The 23,084-nt window shown below is 38.7% G+C and overlaps 1 protein-coding gene across 2 annotated transcripts in view; it reads left to right on the top strand.

Moving 5' to 3' along the window:
* Window positions 1-23,084, top strand: part of ANGPT1 (angiopoietin 1) — a 282,518-nt gene that overhangs the window by 164,758 nt on the left and 94,676 nt on the right. For both annotated transcript variants that reach the window (XM_010588449.3, XM_003408432.4), the window contains exons 2-3: window positions 11,033-11,188; window positions 16,386-16,507. In XM_010588449.3, the coding sequence (XP_010586751.1) occupies window positions 11,033-11,188; window positions 16,386-16,507 (278 nt within the window). The remainder of the gene's footprint in view (window positions 1-11,032; window positions 11,189-16,385; window positions 16,508-23,084) is intronic.

Raw genomic sequence — 23,084 nt, 5'->3', positions numbered from 1 at the left:
TCAACCTGCTGATGTAAGCCTGAGCTTTCCCACACACTGAGTGGCCACAGTCCGGCATCTGACATTAATTAGCTGTTTCACCTTGCATTCTGTAACCTCTCTGAACCTCAGTCAGCACATCTATAAAACGAGATCCTTGGAGCTCGTAATATTTAATGTCTCTTCCAGCTCTCTCATTCTAATGGCTTTCTTCATTCCATAAATACTAAGTGTTCCTTCAGATACCAAAATGAGAAATGAGATCCATGTCACATACATCAGTACAGAAATTTTTTCAAATGAAGCTAAATAATTGTGTAAAAAGATGATTATACTTCTCCATTTGGTAAAAGAAGCAGTATACTAGAAGAACTAATAATAGATATCCCTGCAAATAATATATTTGGCCTGAGCCATCTTTTTTTTTTAAAAATAAAACTATAAACTTAGCTATCGTTGCATTTTCAATATGCCCACTGATTTATGAAACAATGATATTAGATAAAACCATCAAATTTTAAGGCATTTTTTGCATCGTCTTACCTTGTTATTGCTTTCCCATATTTACTCTTTTACTTTATTTCATGGTTGTTTCGGCATAACGGAGTAATACCATATGCACCAACATTCAATGAAGGTTCATTTAATCTACAACATATTTTAAGCAGACAGTGTCTTTGTGGACTTTTATAGGGTTTAAAATGTTATTTTCTTAAGAATCACATGGAGAACTTATATTCTTTGTGCTTTAAGTTACACTCTAGTTTAAGAAACTCCTTGAAGTGAAATGATAGGCAATTCATTTCACATGCAAGACATGACCTAATCTCATCCAGACTTTGGTTCTCATGAACATGAAGTACCGAGTTTTCCTGGAAATGCTTTCTCTTCCAGACTTTGGTTCTCATGAACATGAAGTACCGAGTTTCCTGGAAATGCTTTCTCTTAATAATGAATAAAGATAGCATTAATTCTCTACTTCTTTGGGCAAAAGACATGGACAAGCAATATATGAGTGAGCTGCAAATTGTTAATAATCTTTACTTCTTAGAAATGTTTTTTTCTTTGTCTACTTGATAATATTATTTGTACAGTTGGCTCGATAAGTTGGAAGAAGGTATGTATTTTTTTTATCCTCTATTCTTTACATAATTCAATTTTAAATAACAGCTAATAAGAATGACTTGATATGCAGTTATTTCTTCTGGAGAACTGTGTATGTTCATAGATCAAACCAAAACCAAACCCAGTGCCATCGAGTTGATTCTGACTCATAGCAACCCTATAGGACAGAGTAGATCTGCCCCATAGAGTTTCCAAGGAGCGCCTGGTGGATTCAAACTGCCGACTCTTTGGTTAGCAGCCATAGCACTTAACCACTACGCCATAGGTGATTATAAATACTTTTTATTGTAACTATTGATAAACCAATATCAAGTGGTATAATGATTATAAAAGAGTTTTGTGTCATAAAAAGTCTAGGTGAGTTTATAAGGTAAAAGAAAAAAAATTGATCTGTCCATATTGTCAACATATCCTCATTGAAAACTTGTTGCAATGTGATATATGCTGAAGTGTATGTTCTGTGACAATAGGTGCTTGGTCATCCTGTTTACGAATGTATCCTTATACCTAGTACATTGCTGGCACACTGGGCTTGAATAAATATTGGGTACATGAATCCAGACCAGAACTAAGGTGAGGAAATGATGTGCCCAGGGTGTAATATTTAAGAACGGATTCACTCTCAGGTCATGTAGTACTGCTTTAAATTTTGTACCCTGGAGTCCTCACTGCCTCAGTTCCAGCCCCGGCATGGATGGATGAATGAACGTTGAATATTGCAACTGAAGAGCTGATCTTAATTTTGTAGATGCTTTCAATTTAGAATGAAAGTCCTTACATTTTCAATACAATAGGATCCCCATTTCCCATGAAGCCCCTTCAAAATTTGGTTCCAACTTACCTTTCCAACTTCATCTTCTGTCTCTCTCTATTAGCTAATGTAGGCTCTAGGCATACCAAACCACATGCTAGAACAACCTGGTGTGTTCTTTATTGAATTGCTATCTTGATAAGAACATTTGAAGATCTATCCTGAAGTATAACTCTGTCAGTAATAGGATAAGATCCATACACTTAAAAGGAATACCAGTTAATACAACTACTACTCAATTTTACACACCAACCACTAAGGACAAAGATGAAGAAATTGAAGATTTTTACCAACTTCTGCAGTCTGAAATTGATTGAATACGCTATCAGGATGCATTGATAATTACTGGTGATTAGAATTCAAAAGTTGAAAACCAAGAAGAAGGATCGGTAGTTGGAAAATATGGCCTTGGTGATAGAAATGAAGCTGGAGCTCACACGATAGCATTTTGCAAGACCAATGACTTCCTCATTGCAAATACCTTTCTTCACCAGCATGAACGATGACATGTGGACCTCGCCAGATGGAATACACAGGAATCAGATCGACTACATCGGTGGAAAGAAATGATGGAAAAGCTCAGTATCATCAGTCAGAGCAAGGCCAGCAGGTGACTGCAGAACAGACCATCAATTGCTCATATGCAAGTTCGAGTTGAAACTGAAGAAAATTAGAACAAGTCCACAAAAGCCAAAGTATGACCTTGAGTATATTCCACCTGAATTTAGATACCATCTGAAGAATAGATTTGATACATTGAATACTAATGATCAAAGAATAGATGAGTTGTGGAATGACATCGAGGACATCATACATGAAGAAAGCAAGAGGTCATCAAAAAGACAGGAAAGAAACAAAAGACTAAAATGGATGTCAGAAGAGGCTTTGAAACTTGCTCTTAAACATCATGTAGTTAAAGCAAAAGGAAGAAATGACAAAGTAAAAAAGCTGAAGATTTCAAAGGGCAACTTGAGAAGATAAAGTATTATAATGACATGTGCAAAGACCTAGAGATGGAAAACCAAAAGAGAAGAACACGCTAGGCATTTCTCAAGCTGAAAGAACAGAAGAAAAAATTCAAGCTTCAAGATCCAATATTGAAGGATTCTATGGGGAAAATATTAAATGACACAGGAAGCATAAAAAGAAGATGGAAGGAATACAGAGTCACCACACCAAAAAGAATTGGTCGACGTTCAGACATTTCAGGAGGTAGCATATGATCAGGAACCAATGGTACTCAATGAAGAAGTCCAAGTGCGCACTGAAGGCATTGGTAAAAAACAAGCCTCCAGGAACTGATGGAATACCGATTGGGACAGTTCAATAAATGAATGCAGCGCTGGAAGTGCTCGCTCATCTCTGCCAAGAAGTTTGGAAGACAGCTACCTGGCCAACTGACTGGAAGAGATCAGTATTTATGCCTGTTCCCCGAGAAAGGTGATCCAACCAAATGTGGGAATTATTGAACAACATCATTAATATCACACACAAGCAAAATTTGCCAAAGATCATCGGCTGCCGGAGTATATGGACAGAAAACTGCCATAATTTCAAACCAAATTCAGAATGGGCTAAAAATGAAATCAATCAACCAATCAGTTAGTCAACTAGCCAACCAACCCAACAACAGAGCAGTTCCCACAGCACTGAGACTAGTGGAAAATCAGAAGATTGAGTTGAGTCCTCTCTGTGATCTCCATTAAATCACCTAAGGACCCAGAGCTTCTGATTCTTATAAAAAGGGGCCATTACTCATCTCCTACAGTTGGCATACGCATCAAGTAAGACAATGTGTATGAAATCTATTTATAAACACTAAACCAGTTTGTATCATAATGTAACATAACTTCCTTGCTTAAAATCATCAGTTAGTGTTCATTATCTCATTTTAAAATATATCTTTTTGCTAGTTCATTTGGACAATACCTTCTAAACTCTGAATTCAGGCACTGAAAGTAGCAGTGGAGTCAATTTAGTTCACGGTTGAAGTTGGAAGACAATCAAATTTGTTACGAATCTTTCCTGAAGCCAGCTGATATGGCACATCAAGATGGATTTCACAGTTATACATCTACAGGGGAATGTTTAGAGATAAGACGAAAGCACTCCTTATTAATCACACAGTGTACATTTGACTTCTGCTTTCTCCCTCGGCCTTTAAATCAACTACATCCGGTTCTTGCTACTTAAGTGTGCCATTACCTCTTGCATTAAAAGGCACTTTCTCCTAGAGAGAGAGGCACCATTTGATTTAAAAAAAATAACTGTTGTTGTTAGATGTTGGTGAGTCGGTTCCAACTCATAGGGCCCTGTGTACAACAGAATGAAACACTGCCCAGTCCTGCGCCATCCTCATAATTGTCGCTATGTTTGAGCCCATGGTTGCAGCCACTGTGTCAGTTCATCTCGTTGAGGGCTTTCTTCTCTTTCAGTGACCGTCTACTTTACCAAGCATGATATCCTTCTCCAGGGACTGATCCCTCCTGATAACGTGTCCAATGTACGTGAGACTAGAGTTATATTTGTGCTACTCTTCATGGCAGCCCAAATGAGAATTTTAGTATAGGTTAGAGACCTACTTTATTTCTACAACAGGGTCAGCAGAGCTGGGAGGCTCTTTATGGTTATGATGAATGCTGGTATGAAGTAGTTATTTTGCTTTGCTGATGTTAACTTTTGCAGTTCAAAAAGTACAAAAACATAGAATGGTAGACATTTGACTGTAGAAAGATTCACAAATCTGGTGTAGTCAACTTATACCAGAGGATGTCATTCTCTATAGAGACCGGGGCACATGTTCAGGCTCTGGGAACAGATACCCGCTGACCAACTGCATAAGAAATTATGTAATCGTTAAGCAGATCCTGTAATGGAGTCCACCACTCAGTGAATACTCTGTCATGAGGGAAATCTATATAAGAAACCAAATTGTTATTTGAAATTTCTTGGTAAACAGAATCTGACATACTGGGTTATATTTGGTAGTCTAAATCAGTGCTATTCAAAGAAGTTGTTATCTTGCAGAAAGGTAAGAACTCACACTAGAAAGTAAACCAGTGCATTGCTTTCTTCACTGAGAAAGTCTTACTCCAAAAAGAAATATCAGGTGAATTAAACAGTTTGTGCTTAGTGACATGGATACTTTACATTGTGACACAGCCTCCTCATCTCATTGCAGGCTGTTAACAAGCAATTCTCAGATGGGCATTCAATCTACAGACCACACTTTCAGATGTACTGTGTCTTAGTCATCTAGTGCTGCTACAACAGAAATACCACAGGTGGATGGCTTTAACAAAGAGAAATTTATTTCCTCACAGTAAAGTAGGCTAAAAGTTCAAATTCAGGGCATCAGCTTCGGGGGAAGCCTTTCTCCCTCTGTCAGCCTTCTCATCAATGTTCCCCTGGACTAGAAGCTTTTTCACGTAGGGACCCTGAGTCCAAAGGACACACTCTGCTCCCAGGGCTTCTTTCTTGGTGGTATGAAGTCCCCAACTCTCTGCTTGCTTCCCTTTCCTTTTACCTCTTGAGAGATAAAAGGTGGTGCAGGCCACACCCCAGGGAAACCCCCTTTACACTGGATCAGGGAGGTGACCTGAGTAAGGGTGGTGTTACAATCCCACTCTAATCCTCTTAACACAGAATTGCAATCACAGAATGGAAGACAACCACGCAATACTGGGAATCATGGCGTAACCAAGTTGACACATATTTTTGGGGGGACACAATTCAATCCATGAGGTACTGGTTCTTGAGAATTACATAGGGGAGCTTTTTAAAATATATAGATTCTCAGTATATACCCCCTGAGATTCTGATTCAGAGTCCTGGTGTGTTATGCACTTATCTGCATTTTTAAAATGCTCCCCATGTGGTTTTGATGAACACCCAAGTTACCTAGTATTGACGTAACAGCAATACTGCAAGTGGGTACCTTTAAAGACCAGGAATTTATTTTCTCACAGTTCAGGAGGCTAGAAGTTCAAATTCAGGGATTGGCTCTAAGGGAAATTTCTTCTTGTCTATTTCAGCTTCTAGTAGCTGCCAGCAATCTTTGGCATGCCTGGGCTTGAAGATGCATCTATATTCATCACCTGTCCTTCTCGCCCCCAGTGTTTGTGTCTATTTTGGTCTTTTTACAACTCAGAAATGGTTAGGTTTAGGATCTACCCCTACACTGGTATGACCTCATTAACATAACAAAAGAAAACCTCTATTTCCATACAAGGTCATATTTACAGGTATAGAGGTTAGAATTCCAACACATGTGGCAGGAGACACAATTCAATCCATAATCAAGGTTTGGAAGCACATACTGAAATGTATAGCATAGTCAGGTAGTGTTGAGCTGAGTAAGTTAGAGGTTAAGGACATGGGTTTTAAAGTTGGAGGCTAAGTTCTTTTTTGACTTTGAGCAAGTTATTTTGGGTTTTCTAAGCCTCAATATATTCATTTATAAAGTTGAAATATAAATAATATCTACCATATAAAGTTGTTATATGGTTTAAGTGAGGTAATAAAAAGAAAGCGATTAACTTAGTTCCTGCCACTTAGTAGGTAATCAGTAAATGCCAGCTATAAATGGCATGTAGCAACTCCAAGATGGAGACATACCTGCCATTGTTGTATGGACATTCATATATAGCCCCATCTTCCCTCAAGCAGCAAGGTTTGCAAATGCTTGCCTCTCTTCTTTTGTTAAAAATTCATTAAATGTATTAGTCAAGACTCTTTTGGTTGTGTTAGAAACCTAAATCAATGTGGTTTAAACAAAAAAAGAAAAAGGATGGATGGCTCAGGGGGAGATGATTAGATGATGCATCTTATAATTGAATGCCCAAGGGTATATCTGACTGAATGTATGGCTGGATCCACATGCTCAAAAAATCTCTTCAGGCAGCCTTCTACCTGCATCCCCTGGCTTGCTCTGTCTCTTTATGTATGTACGTATATAGCTACCTATTATCTATTATCTATCTATTTTTTATCTATCTATCTATCTATCTATCTATCTATCTATCTATCTATCTATCTATCTATCTATCTATCTATCTATCATCTATCTATCTATCTATCTATCTATCTATCTATCTATCATCTATCACCTACCTATCTGTCTATCAATCATCTATCTATCTATCTATCTATCTATCTATCTATCTATCTATCTATCTATCTATCTATCTATCTATCATCTATCTATCTATCCATCCATTATCTATTTATTATCTGGGTTGGCTTTATTCTCAGGCCAAGTAAGGTTTTGCAGTGGCAAAATGGGGCATCAACATTGTCAGGCATATATGTTACCAGCTTTCAAACCACTTCTTTTATAAAACATTTATGGCAAAATTCCAGAACCAAGGCTCAGTGGCCTTGCTTAGAGTGTGTTTCCATTCTTGAACAAGTCACTCTGGCTAAGTAAGTATAGAACATTCTGGTTGGCCAGGGCTCAAACATGTGCCCACTCCTGGAGCTAGGGTAGATAACTCCATGAAAGCATGGGTTCTGAAGGGGGAAAAGATAATTTTCTAAAAGAAAATTAAGGAATGTTATTAGGAAAAGGGGGAAATCATATGATGCGGTATCCAAAATATAGAGGTCCATGCCCTGACTTACCTTCCTTTCCCTACCCTTCCACTTTTGCTTAAATATCTTAGTTCAATTATATTAAAGTCAACATTTGTCCTAGAGACCTTCCATTTTATTAAGATAATTTGCAGATATTCATTCTAATCTATTTTATACTTATCTTATAATTGAACTCCATTAGATAAATTTTTTATGGAGTCCTGGTGGTACAGTGGTTAAGAACTCACTGCTAACCAAAAGGTTGGCAGTTCAAATCCACCAGCTACTCCTTGGAAACCATATGGGGCAGGTCTACGCTGTCCTATAGGGTCACCATGAGTTGGAATTGACTTGATGATAATAGGTTTTAGGTAAATTTTAATAACTTTTTTTAATTTGGGAAATACAAGAAGGATAATTACCTTATTTTGAGCAGGAATAAAGTCAGGAGTTGTTAATAACAATATGAGTTTGATTCTAACTTTTCTTTTCAGTACCTTGGGATAGATTCATGTTTAATACATAGAAATAAGCAAGAGTTTGTGTTTGAAATTGAACTGTCAGAGTTTCACAGAGGGGAATTTAGCTTTAGACTATATTTGTTACATGACAATAATGTTACTGTGGATTATAAAACAGTGAATGTACTATGGTTCACAAAGTCAGTGAAAATCACGTAGCTGTTAATGATTTGGAAACCAGCTTGTGAAGCACAACTTGGCAGAGCTATCAAGTGGTTAAGAGTGTTGGTATGAGAATTAAGGACCTCAGTGCTCAAATCCAAGTCTGACTGTTTTTGTGGTGTGTGGCCTTGGACTTGACTTCTCTGGGATGCAATTTCCCCATATATGTAATTGGGTAATGAAATGTAGTCACCACACAGTGGTGGGGACAATACAGTGCACTGGCAGGGAGGTGCGGTCTTCTCCTATATTTTTCAAGTAATGCGTATGCTCAGCTTTATTCTCCCAGGTACCTAACAGAATTCTTCTTGCCTCTATGAAACCATTTATTTCACAATGAGAGTCTACTCTAAGATGGCACCATAAATTATTAAGTGTTAGCCAAGGCCTCTCGAGAAGACAAAGTATTATAATGACATGTGCAAAGAGCTGGAGATGGAAAACCAAAAGGGAAGAACACACTCGGCATTTCTCAAGCTGAAAGAACTGAAGAAAAACTTCAAGCCTCGAGTTGCAATAGTGAAGGGGAAAATATCAAACGACGCAGGAAGCATCAAAAGAAGATGGAAGGAATGCACAGAGTCATTATACCAAAAAGAATTAGTCAATATTCAGCCATTTCAAGAGGTGGCATATGGTCAGGAACCGATGGTACTGAAGGAAGAAGTCCAAGCTGCTCTGAAGCCATTGGCAAAAAACAAGGTTCCAGGAATTGATGGAATATCAATTGATATGTTTCAACAAACAGATGCAGTGCTGGAGGTGCTCACTGGTCTATGCCAAGAAATATAGAAGACAGCTTCCTGGCCAACTGACTGGAGGAGATCCATATTTATCCCTATTCCCAAGAAAGGTGATCCAACCAAATGTGGAAATTATAGAACAGTATCATTAATATCACACGCAAGCAAAATTTTGCTGAAGATTATTCAAAAATGGCTGCAGCAGTATATCGACAGGGAACTGCCAGAAATTCAGGCTGGCTTCAGAAGAGGAGGTGGAACCGGGGATATCATTGCTGATGTCAGATGGATCCTGGCCGAAAGCAGAGAATACCAGAAGGATGTTTACCTGTGTTTTATTGACTATGCAAAGGCATTCGACTGTGTGGATCATAACAAACTATGGATAACTGCAAAGAATGGGAATTCCAGAACACTTAATTGTGCTCATGAGGAAACTTTACATAGATCAGGAGGCAGCTGTTTGGACAGAACAAGAGGATACTGATTGGTTTAAAGTCAGGAAAGGTGTGCGTCAGGGTTGTATTCTTTCACCATACCTATTTAATCTGTACGCTGAACAAGTAATACAAGAAGCTGGACTATATGAAGAAGAACGGGGCGTCAGGATTGGAGGAAGACAGCCCGCGTTATGCAGATGACACAACCTGCTTGCTGAAAGTGAAGAGTACTTGAAGCACTTACTAATGAAGATCAAAGACCACAGCCTTCAGTATGGATTACATCTCAACCTAAAGAAAACAAAAATCCTCACAACTGGACCAGTGAGCAACATCATGATAAATGGAGAAAAGATTGAAGTTGCAAAGGATTTCATTTTACTTGGATCCACAATCAACAGCCATGGAAGCAGCAGTCAAGAAATCAAAAGAAGCATTGCATTGGGCAAATCTGCTGCAAAGGACCTCTTCAAAGTGTTGAAGAGCAAAGATGTCACCCTGAAGACTAAGGTGTTCCTGACCCAAGCCGTGGTATTTTCAATCACATCATATGCATGTGAAAGCTGGACAATGAATAAGGAAGACCGAAGAAGAGTTGACGCCTTTGAATTGTGGTGTTGACGAAGAATATTGAATATACCATGGACTGCCAAAAGAAGGAACAAATCTGTCTTGGAGGAAGTGCAGCCAGAATGCCCCTTAGAGGCAAGAATGGTGAGATTGCGTCTTACATACTTCGGACATGTTGTCAGGAGGGATGAGTCCTTGGAGAAGGACATCATGCTTGGCAGAGCACAGGGTCAGTGGAAACAAGGAAGACCCTCAACAAGGTGGACTGACACAGTGGCTGCAACAATGAGCTCAAGCACAACAACGATTGCAAGGATGGCGCAAGACCGGGCAGTGTTTCGTTCTGTTGTGCATAGGGTTGCTATGAGTCAGAACTGACTCAATGGCACCTAACAACAACAATAACATCAGCAAGGCAAGAAGGGCAAATGCCACTTTGGGGGCTGTACTTTCAGCACCTGTTTTTGAGCCAGCAAAAGAGCATAGAGACTGGCTTACCTAGCTTTCATGTTCTGCAGCTCATTTCATATACTATTCCCCATCTTGTAATATCCCCTTAAAGGCTCATGTTTTGGTCACCTGCCCCAATCCAGAATGATCTTTATCTTCACCAAGATGGAAGCTGGACACTGGATTTTTTTCAGAGGTCACTATGGTGTAATGGAAAGCACCAAGGTTTAGTTTTAAGTTTTTGTGCTAGCTCTCCTGCATTCTTGCTGGGTGATGTTGGGCTCCTCGCTGACCCTCTCTGATTCTGTTCCCTGAGTTATAAAATAAATGAAAAGAGCAGTGGAGCCTCCTGTGCCTAACTCACATCTTTACTGTGAGGGTTAAATGAGATGATGTCAAAAGTGGGAGAGCACTATCCCAGTGCAAATCCCCACTGTGACTGTGATTATTGTATATTGTATCGGCATGGTAGGAGTTTGTTAGCATCTCGATTCCTGTGTGCTCTTCTCCTGTTTTCCCAAATATCAGAGACGCAGGGGATGCCCGCCAGATGGCCGATTTGCCAGCTGTGTCCCGTTTTGTCATTGTAAATATTACATGGTCCAACTGAGAGGCTTTGCTTACAATATGCTCTGTTTCGTCCTTTATCTCTTGCAGCTTGAGAATTACATTGTGGAAAATATGAAGTCGGAGATGGCCCAGATACAGCAGAATGCAGTTCAGAACCACACGGCCACCATGCTTGAGATAGGAACCAGCCTCCTGTCTCAGACTGCAGAGCAGACCAGAAAGCTGACAGATGTTGAGACCCAGGTATGCCCCTGGGGCCAGAGTCCACAAACTCTTAACTCTTTCCCCCCCACCCCCCCCCCTTTAGCTTACTCCATAAACACAGAGCACATTTCTGCACTACAATTGGTGAAACGTATACATTTTTGTTTGTTGCTAATAACAGCCATGACTGCCTGACACGCTGTACATGTTTCTTTTGATTTAATGATGGTTGGAATACTTAGCTTTGTATGTGTTTGCAAAAACAGGCCTGGCAAAGGACCTAATCAGCATTTAAATTCAAATAAACACTGCAGCTACCAACTGTGATGTGATATGTGTCAAACAAAATAATCATTAGGGTCACGTTGTAGCCTGTGATGTGCGTTTTTGATCCGCCTTGTTTTGTCCTTGGTAGTGCTCTAATCATGATGGCACTGTGCAGGTTCTATGTATTTAGTGGAGAGGAAGCAAAACCCCGATGGAATTTATCAGGAATGTATAGCATCTTTTATTTAGCATTATTTTATACTGAGAGGTCTATTTAAACACACGCACATACAGGCACACACCCACGTGTGTGTGTGTGTATAAAGCATTGGTAGTTCAGTGGTAGAATTCTAGCCCTCCGTGAGGAGACCTGGGTTCAATTCTCAGCCCATGTACCTCATTTGCAGCCGCCACCTGTTCGTCAGTGCAGGCTCGTGTATTGCTGTGATGCTGAACAGGCTTCAGGGGAGCTTCCAGACTGAAACAGACGAGGAAGAAAGACCTGGGAGTTTGCTTCTGAAAATTAGCCAATGGAAACCTAATGGATCACAATGGTTTCATCTGCAACTGAGATCATAGGGATGGCACAGGACTGCTATTGTTTCACCTAATGTGCGTGGGGTCACCACAAGTCGAGGGCCAACTCGACAGTAGCTAATGACTGTGTCTATATATGTATTTAACTGTTTGTACTTAAATTAGAAAACTATTGACCATGGTAGAGGAACACACACACACACACATGCACGCACACACACACATATGGCTTTCTTAGTTAAGTACAAATATATATATATATTCCCCTACCATGGCCAATGGCTTTCTTATTTAAGTACAAATCAGTAAAAAACTAGGGATTCCCTTTAGTCATTACTGTCAGAAACCCACCATTGAAATGTATGATTAGATGAATAGAAGACAATCTCTTGGTCCACTTTTAGCCAACAATGGTTATTCCAGTGACCATTCTGAAACCTGGAAATCAATATGCTAGATTTCTAGAACCAAAACTGAACTATATAAATTCAAAAATAAGTGAAAAATGTATTTTATATTACTTTATTTGTTTTTTTGGCCTCACAGATCATATGTTGATATTTGAAGAGAAATAACATTGATAATTTAAATGGATATAGAACGTTTTATACTACCAACCACTTTCATATATACAATTAAATTTTATTAAAATGCTTTGTAGATAGAAGCTCAGAGAATTTAAATAATTTTTTTCATGTTGATAAAGCTGGTGAGTAGAATCCAGTACTCAAACTAAGCCATCCTCATTTCTTTCCTTTTTTATCCCCCCTTATTAATAGTAGTATTAATTCACTAATTGACTAAGAACTTAAATATTGATTACATTGGAGCAAAGCAGTAAATTTCATAGACCTTAGGAAATATTTTTTGCCTGACATTATGATTAGGTAACCATGAGGGATGGGGAGGGGGGAATTTTATATTGTAACTAAAAAATTACAAGGCCTTGCTTAATTTTTTATCATCACAGTAAGCAAGCTTGATGATCTATGCACATTGACTTCTTGTGGTACACATAATATGAGTGTATCTTCTCTTTTGTTAGGACAGAATGCTTGCCCTCTCTTTCAAAACGTTCTCATATATTCAAAACTGAAGTTTATAATTTGCAAAAATACGCAATGAGCGCTGTCCTCCTTGGTTGCCCTTTTGAAATTTGTATGTGCTCTGTCATCCTAAGTTTTATGACACATGGCAGGGTTTCCTTTATTTTTTCCAAACCCTCAAATAGCTTATCAAGTATTGTTTTTATTCTCTTTTCTCCTAGGAATTGGAGATGTGAAGAAAATTGCCTACTGTTAGCATGTTATTCTCCAAGCAGTTAAAATGCATGTTGTGTAAGGTTTTAAGAGATGACAACCATTTCTGTATTTTTTATTAAGGCCAGGAGATATGCACTTTATGGAAACTATTACAGAAAATTAAAAAAAAAACAAAAACAACCAACCAACCAACCACTACTGTCTATGTATAACAGTTAAAACCGAGTAGTCATTGAAGGCCAAAGAAAGTTTATTAAATGCAGCAATAATGATTTAAAATAGCTAAAACCTGGGAAATACCTCAAAAATCACAAATCCACCAGAACTAGCAATGAGAAGGATGTTGTGAAGGTAGACAGTGGCTCAGACAAACTGTGTCCCCCATTCAGAAGTGAAGCCTGTGTGTTCTTTTCTTCTTCATTTTAATTTCTTCCCTTTGTCTATGGTATGTGTAGCTGTGATGCACCAAACCTTTTTCCTGTGAATGTTTGCCCATGTGGTGCTCATCTGAACTCTTGCAACGAGACTGCTTGGATGCAACCACTCAAACGCGTTCAAGCCCTGATACAAGATCAGGCTTACAACATGAATCACGAATTATTCCTTAACTTCAGTACTCTCTCATTATTTATAATCAGCATTTATAAACTGGAAGATCCCTGTCTACTGTATGGGTATGCGTCTATGGTTTTGCTCCTCTATCTTAAGACTGACTTCAGGTTCTCAGTAATCAGAGAACCATGGCAGTGATTTTGCAATACATTTTAGTGCCCTACGTTTCCCATGGTGATATCATAAATTATTGCTTTCTGGTCCTCTGCTGACCTTTTAAACTTACAACTTAGCAAGAGGTGGTAGAACCAAGGTTTTACGGCAGCAGCATTTTAAAATACTATTTTGCTCAGTATGATCAGAAAAGAGATAATGAGCGTATCTACACACCCCTCTTGGCCGTGGCGGTGGACTCAGGAACGAACACCATGCTCTTTCCTTCCTCTGTATGTGGCTTATGATGTCTTTCTCACTCTGTTATTAGTTTGTTCCAATAGCTCTTCTCCTTCATGTTCCTCTTTTCAAGAGTGCAATATGAAGGGGTTGGTTTCAGGGATTAATCATGTCCCTTCTTGTGCGATTCTATTTTTGACTTCCTCCTAAGGCTAATTTTGATTATGAATGAACTAACAGGCAAAAGAACTGCATTAAAATTTAGCTTTAATAATATGTGCTCAGCTCTGTTCTAAACAATTTTATGCATATCGACTAACAAAAAAAAAAAATTCTATTTTTTCCTATTACCATTATCCCCTGTTTAAAAATGAGGGAACTGAACTACAGAGAGGTAAAGCAACTTGCCCAGACCAAAGAACTAGTAAATGGTAGAGCCAGGATTTGGACCCAGGCAGTGTGGGGTCAGAATCTGGATGCTCCCAGATCTCTATCTCTGTTGTCTCCCTAACGGTGCAGGACAGTAAATGGCTTTCAGATTCAGATTCACACCAACTCTACAAATGAATAATAACAGTTTAAACTTTTTCAAGTACAAATGCTCCATCTTGCCATTTCTCCCCACACCCTGCCCCCCAGCACAGCTGGAACTAGACTAGAGTGAGGGAGTGAGACCAAGTGGTGCAAGACATTATTTGCAATTTTCATAATCTGTTCATCGTGGATTTTTTTTGCATTAATTTCAGTTTTTTAGATGTTGCATGAAAATATTACTTACCCTGATTTCTGAGATTTTGGGGTGGGGGAATCCCCTTAAGTTTTGTGCCTCAAGTGAGTTCCTCTCTTGCCTCGCCCTGGTCCAGGCCCTGTCTCCTACCAAAACATTCCCCTCTCCTAAACCTCCTTTAGCCCAAACTCAGCCTCAGGCATATCAATATATCTTGGAAAGACTTCTAGGCGCACTTGATACAGCCTCAGGTTTAGACCTGCTATGAAAAAGAGGCGTAAACTCCAATCCTGGTATTTTTATCCCTTTAGGTAGTTACGTACTTTATGGATGGTTTCCCAGGTCTCTTCCAGTAAGTGTTTCTAAAAAACGTGTAGCGATTGGGTTATAAAATTTTCAGAGTACCTAAATATACCTTCTTTCTCACCCTTTCTACCTCCCTTAAGGAGAAGGGGGAGGGAAGGGACAGGACAGAGAAAGGAACAAGATTATTGACATAGTCTAAAGGCATCTGAGAGGACTGGAGTGTGTGACTTTGCCTAAAGAATGGAAAGGTTGGCTTGCACAGCTCACAGACTTTGGTTGTAATGAGACTCATCAAAGTAACATAGGTCTTTGTGATTCAAAATAAGTTGTGACTTGAGAATTCACAGTTTCCTTAAGACCCAGTTTAACTCTATGGGGCAGTTCTACTCTGTCCTATAGGGTCCCTATGAGTCAGAATCAACTCAGTGGCAACGTGTTTGGTTTTTTTGATTTTTAGGACCCAGTTTGGTGGAGCAGAAGGGATAATGACAATCTGTCTTCAGCATAATCTGGGTTGTTGGTCACTTCATCTCCTTAGATTAAGACCCAGAATGTTTTGACTCTCTCTTTTTTTTTTTTTTTGTGTTGGGGGTGCGGGGAGAGGAGAGGCATAAGACTCAGAGTCAAACTACCTCATTTATAAAGTGATGATAAAAATTCCTCCTCAACAGGTGGCTGTGAACATTAAATGACATGACATGTGGAAGGGCTGACGTGACCTAATATGCTGGGTGCTCAGTAAGGGTGTGATCATGAACATGTATAAACTGTGTCAATAGTTGTTTGCACATTTCTAATTGATCTTTGCAAAGTGATGAATTGAGGCAGGTGTATTTTACAATTCCTATTTCTCATCCTTAAGACCTTGTACTAATACTTACCTTGCACTTGTAAATATTAGAGAATATATGTCTAAAGCATCTAACATCATAGAGGGTTTCAGGACATGAAAATCGTTGTGACTAAAAAAATGGATTCAACAATCCGTTTCAACTTCAGCCTCAGCTCAAACCAATATAATGTTTAAGAGACATATAAAGCTTTACATAGTAGAAACTAGATGCCTGGGTCAGTTATCGTGTAAGAAATATCATTAAAAAAGAAAAAAACAACTAAATATAAAACCCAGAATAGTTGTTTTCTGTTCTTTGATTTGTGATTGTGTTTGAAATATTTTTATATTTATCTTAAGGTACTAAATCAAACTTCTCGACTTGAAATACAACTGCTGGAGAATTCATTATCAACATACAAGCTAGAGAAGCAGCTTCTTCAACAGACAAATGAAATCCTAAAGATTCATGAGAAAAACAGGTGAGAATTACCATATCCAAAAAATATTAGGTATATATTTATTTATATACTTTACCTCTCTGCCAACTATTTAAAAAAAAGGTTTGAAGTGGCGTACAAAAAACACTTACAAAGCCAAATTTATTTTTAATGTAAAAAGAAAGGAGGGTTAAAGGTGAATACGGCAAGTATGTTAACAACAGATTTCATACTATTGCTCACATTCCTGAAATACTTGCTTTTTTTATAACATTTAACACTTTTTATAATATTCAAATCCTACCAGGTCCACTCAAATTACTTGATTCTGTAATTAAGTACATTAACACAAAATATTGACAATTTTCAGCAGAACAGAGAAGAGAGCCTCTTTGAAACTCTATACCTTGACTTAACCTATTTACCCTTGAGTTTGTACAAAGCTACAAAATTATAGAATTCTGATAATGGAAAGAAGTAACATTTATATTTTTTCAATAAAATTATTTACCTACATATAAAGCTGGCTCAAGAGATTTCTTTCTTTCTTTTTATTTAAAGCCGTTTCCTCTGGGCATAATAAATTACTTTGGTTAGCTATGTAGGTGCCATCACACCCATTGTGCTTTATAAACTATGAATCATCTCAGGTAAGTGCAGTGGGGCTTGGAGATCTTGAGAACTGGGCTAGCAAACATCTGTATTATTTTGAAATCATTAACTTAGAGGGTGGACATTCAATCAAAGTCATTTATGGTCACAGTAGTGATTTCTGTAGGACAACTGTCTTGATGGTTAACTTCCTTTTTCCTCTGGCTATTTGGACAACTTGAAGAAGATTTAGTTCTTTTTCATTATATTGAGTTAAAGACTATTCTGCCAACAGGACTAGAGTTTCCACCATATTCCAAACCAGGAAGAGACCTAAAAGAATTGCCGGTTCTCCAAGGTCTTATTTTATAGAGGAGGGAACATAGACTCAGTAGATGTAAGTTGCCTGTCCAAGGTCACATAGCCTGCAAGTGGCAGAACAGGGCATGAAATCCAGGTTTCTTGGCTCCTGATCCTGCTCTTTCCACAATAACATAAGGCCTCTGAATACTATCTACAACCTAGAAGGATTTCCCAACTTCACGCTAAAAGTAGACCTTAATGGCACCAATTACAATTAAAATTTCGCACGAAGAAGATAAGCCTGCCTGTTGATTTAGTGTCCAAAAAGGGTCACCCATACTCTATGACTTGTATCTTCTAAGGTTTATGTTTATTTATCTTTGTACTGTGGCTTAAGGTAAACTGTGTAACTATAAATAAACTTGGTATGAGTTGACCCTGAACTGGTAGCATGTTGAAATGTTCTGGAATTGAAAACCCTGCTGAAAAGCACCATTTGTACTACTGAAGTTTCACACTAACCAGACACATACACATAACAGGTGTAATTTGCTTCAACTGACCTTGACTTAGGGTTCTCCACCTCATGCTTTAATTTTATCTTTTAAAGTAAACGTCGTTCACAGTTGCATATTGCAAGATGCTATCGTGAAAGGTTTTTCTAGGAATCATAATCAGTAAAACAATGACAGTTCCACCTTGTTTTCTATTTTGTTTTTATAATTATATAAACAGCACATTTATTGTTACCAGTCTGAGCCCATAAGAACTGGTCCATAGCGTTTCCAAGGAGTGGCTGGTGAATTTGAACTGCTGACCTTTTGGTTAGCAGCCTGGCTCTTAACCGCTGCACCACCGGAGCTCCATAATTATATGAATAGCACATTTATTGTAGAAAAAGGGTGAACAAAAGGAAATTTTAAAAATTCTATTTCCATCTCCCAGAGAGAGCTACATATGTTGCTGCATATCAAAAAAAAAAAAACAAAAAAAACCCAAACCCACTGCCGTTGAGTCGATTACCAACTCATAGCGACCCTATAGGACAGAGTAGAACTGCCCCATAGAGTTTCCAAGGGGCACCTGGCGGATTTGAACTGCTGACCTCTTGGTTAGCAGCCATAGCACTTAACCACTATGCCATCAGGGTTTCTGCATATTATATATGCAGAAATCTATTTTTCACAAAAAGTTGTTCATACTATACAGACTGTATTACAGCCTGCTTTTTTTGAAGATAGACATCTTTTCATATTAGTAAATTTCTCTCTAATATCATTTATAATAACTGCATGGTGTTTAATTTTATAGATATAACCCAGTGTGGGTTTAATCCATCTCTCATGAGATATGTTACCACATATGATTTATCTTTTAAAAAGTTGCCAGCATGAATTTATGTTCTTGAATTCTTCTGCTACTGATGCATCCATTATCTCTTGGTCTATATCTGACATGTTAGCTGTCAGGATACCACAAAATAAACCAGGGGGCCAGAAAGGGCTCACCCTTAAATACATAACCCAGTTCTGTCCTTAAGGCTCTCACTCTCTCTCTCTTTTGCTCACTCTCTTCCCTTCTTTCTCTCTAGCTTTCCCTTTTCTTTCTCTTTATTCTTTCTTTTTTTTCCTCCCTTTCTTTTTAAAAAATAATTTATTTTATTTTGTTGTTGTTGTTGCTATAAATATTCACTGCAGTATATACACCAATTCAACAATTTCTACATGTATAATTCAGGACGTTGAATACATTTCAAGTTGTACAACCATTTTCACCCTCCTTTTCCAAATTGTTCCTCCTCCATTAATATGAATTCATTGCTCCCTGTGCTTTCTAACCTTTCAAGTTGCTATTGTCAATTTGATCCTGTGTGGATACCACCCTCTTAATTCCATATCATTTAGGATTTTTTTTTTCCCTTTCCATCCTGATTCTTAAGATGGGATCTGGTGTCTTTCCCCGCTTAAGAAATTTTTACTATAAAATGTCATTTTTAAAAGGCAAACTGCATAAAAGTTGTTCTCTCTTTCCATCAGTAAAGTGCAGGCAGGGTGCTAGCTCTCAAAATGGCTCCACTCTAGGTCAAGTAGAATAGAAGCCCTGGTGACACAATTCTTAAGAGGGTGGCTGCTACAACTTGACCAAGGCAAAGTCATAGAAGTTTCCTAAACACATCCAAACACCTTGAGGGACCAAATTGCTGGGGCTGAGGGCTGGGGACCATAGTCTAGGTGGACATCTAGGTCAATTGACATAACACAGTTCATAAAGAAAATGTTCTACATCCCACTTTGGTGAGTAGCTTCTGGGGTCTTCAAAGCTTGCAAACGGCCGTCTAAGATACATCTACTGGTCCCATCCCATCCAGAGCAAAGGAGAATGAAGAAAACCAAAGACCTAAGGAAAATATTAGCCCAAAGGACTAAAGAACCACATGAATCACAGCCGTACCAGACAGAGCCCAGAAGAACTAGATGGTGACTGGCTACCACCATCAACTGCTCTGACAGGGATCACAATAGAGTGTCCTGGACAGAGCAGGAGATAGATGTGGAACAAAATTCAAATTCACAAAAAAAGACAAGACTTACTGGTCTGACAGGGACTAAAGGAACCCCCAAGACTGTGGCCCCTGGACACTGCTAACTCAGAACTGAAACAACTCCCAAAGCCCACTTTTCAGACAAAGATTAGACAGGCCTATAAATCAAGCAGTAACACACATGAGGCTCATGCTTTTTAGTTCAATCAAATACAAGAGACCAGATGGGCAACTCCTGCCTCTAAGCAAGATGAGAAGGCAGGAAGGGACAGGAAAATTGTACAAATGGACACAGAGAACCTGGGCTGAAAAGGGGGAGCGTGCTGTCAGATTGTGGGGATTGCAACCAATGTCACAAAGCAATATGTGTATAAATTTTGAATGAAAAATTAACTTGAGCTGTAAGCTTTCACCTAAAGCACAATAAAATTAAAAAATAAAAAAAGAACTTGGCTGCTAACCGAAAGGTTGGCAGTTCGAACCCACCCAGCAGCTCTATGAAAGAAAGACCTCCTGATTTGCTGCCATAAAGATTGCAGCCTTGAAAACCCTACAGGGCAGTTCTGCTCTGTCACATGGAGTCACTATGAGTTGGAATTGACTCATGACTCATGGGCACTCAACAACAACAGATCAAGCAGAAGGGGCTTTCCCATTTCGCCACAGCCTCTCAGTGGACTCTGAGGACTAATCCCAAGCAGATATATATCTTGCTGCTGTTGCTGATGTTTTTATGTCATTAAATCCTAATTTCTAAGAAAAACTCAGGCTTTCTAAAATATCTAAGGCACTCCATTTATCACTAGTGATAATTTTTCAGGAGAACAGCAATTCCTTTTTCTAGCAATATGGGTATTTCACAGTGAATTCAGGGATCTGGGATTTAAATTTGAAATTCATTTTTATTCTCACATTGATAAAAACATGCATGGGTTTTATACTCCTACTCCATAATCCTTTCTTTTTTGACACATACCCTTTAAGTATGACGTTACCTCAACATGTGGTTCTTTGGGATATTTTTCTATCAACATGCTGTATCTCCTGGCATTGCCATATCACTGTAGTTATCTCTCTTCCTGTAGAAGGGCCCAGTGTGTGTAATAGAGTATTGGAACATCTATTCTTAAACCAGGCATGTTCTTCCATTAACCACTTAGAAAAACAATGTTTTTCTTTATACGAACTAAAAATACCCATTTGTGATACACAACATACTTTCCCTATTTTGTTTATTGTTATTGTTTATTTTCATATGTGCAATGGAATAAAAGGAACTCTGCCAAGCACTTTCTAGAGCAACAAAGAACTGTGCTACCCCCGTATAAGTGGATAGAAGGTCAAAGTCAACCATGATGCTGTTTATATTTTTTTAAATAGTTTATTGATTAAGTGAATCTTAATCCTCCAAATGCAACAAGAAGCTATTTCTACATTGAGGCATCTCTGAAATGTAAGAACAACATGCTTGTGGTCTGCCAGGTCTGGTTTGGATCAGCTAATACACTTTGCAAAGGGGATTATCTCAATTAAGCTTTGCTTCCTTCCCAAGGAATGTCAGGGGTTGTGTCTGGGTGTGTGACTTACCAGCTTTGAGTATGATGGGGCCTCAGCTGGTAATCGGTGAGCTGGCCCTTAGGAGGCTTCACCACATCTTTGGCAGAGCAAGGTGAAATATTTTATGAGTAGGATTATAGTCCACAATCATGCTGAGATGTCCTGCTGATTTATATCCTGACAAATTAAATGCATCGCTTGTAAGGTTGAAAATGGATTTTTGCCCTCATTAGATTCACTCCTTTATCCCCTAGTGGCCAAAGGCACAAAGCAGGAATAGGATTAGCAACATTTGCTCCGCTGTTTATTTTCCTAACAATCTAGTCGGGGTGATGCTAAGAGGCTTCCAGTTTGCTTTGTTTAGTTTTTTTTTTTTTTTTTGCGGGATGTTACCCTAATCTCAAAAATTGGCTTTGTTTTTTACCTCCAGGGAACAGTACTTGGAAGTAAAGGAACAATATCTGGCCCATATAATTGAAATTATACAACCAAGGACTCAAGTAAATGTTGTTATTAGGTGCAATCGAGTCGATTCTGACTCATAGTAACCCCACGCACAACAGGGCGAAACACTGCCCTGTCCTGCGCCATCATCACAATTGTTGCTACGCTTGTGCCCATTGTTGCAGCCACTGTGGCAGTCCATCTCACCGAGGGTCTTCTTCTTTTTCCCCTACCCTCTACTTTATCAAGCATGATGTCCTTCTCCAGTGACTGATCCCTCCTGAGAACATGTCCAAAATATGTGACAAGTAAATGGGAAGCATTAATACTTACCTTGCATGCAGGGGTTTAGGGGTTGGTATAAACACAATGTGGGACCATGTCATTGTTAACTTTTCCCTCCACTGTGTGTCCAGCTGCTTCTGCTAAAAACAAAGGGACAGAGAGGTGGGCAGAGAAAGATGTCATAGTGCGAATTCCTTCAGTGGAAGCTGGAGCCAAATATCAACTGGATTGTTGGTCTACAGCTTTGGTCAACTGACAGAGTTCCGAGGCATCTGCCTATCTTTGACGTAACCCTAACTTTCTCCAAGGTGGGAACACAGCCAAGTGACAGAATATTCCAGAAGAAATCCTTCTACCTCTCCAAAATGTACAGGAAGCGAAGTCAGAATCCCCTGTATACATAGATTGGAGCACCTGAGCTTTCTTGATAATGATCATGCAGATTGAAAATTAGGGAAATCTTCAATAAGACCATCCAGAGCAGAGTGATGGTCATTCCAACCCAGTTTTAGCAATACTATTTGCTGCCTAGCTACCTACTATCAAGTGCAAAAAATCGATGCCAGGTGCTTTTCATCCACTATTGCTAATGCTTTAACCAATCCTAGAAAGTACGTATTATTATTTCCATTTTACAGATAAAGAAACTGAAGCTCACAGATAGCAAGTGACTTGCCTATGACCAAATATCTAGTGTGTGGCAAACTTACAATCCAAGACCATGATGATTCTCTGTCTTAAGTATTATAAAGTTATTTTCCCAACATGATGCAACCTCAAGTATAATTGATGTGGTTGTCAAGTTATTCTCTTAACACAAACAAGTAATAAATGGAGAAAGGAAAATCTGGTGGTTTTTTGCCTATCCTTGTATAGATCATTATTTACCCTTTCTGA

Source organism: Loxodonta africana, chromosome 14, assembly GCF_030014295.1.
Source record: "Loxodonta africana isolate mLoxAfr1 chromosome 14, mLoxAfr1.hap2, whole genome shotgun sequence".
Classification (NCBI taxonomy): domain Eukaryota; kingdom Metazoa; phylum Chordata; class Mammalia; order Proboscidea; family Elephantidae; genus Loxodonta; species Loxodonta africana.
This window is presented reverse-complemented; position numbering and strand designations above follow the sequence as displayed.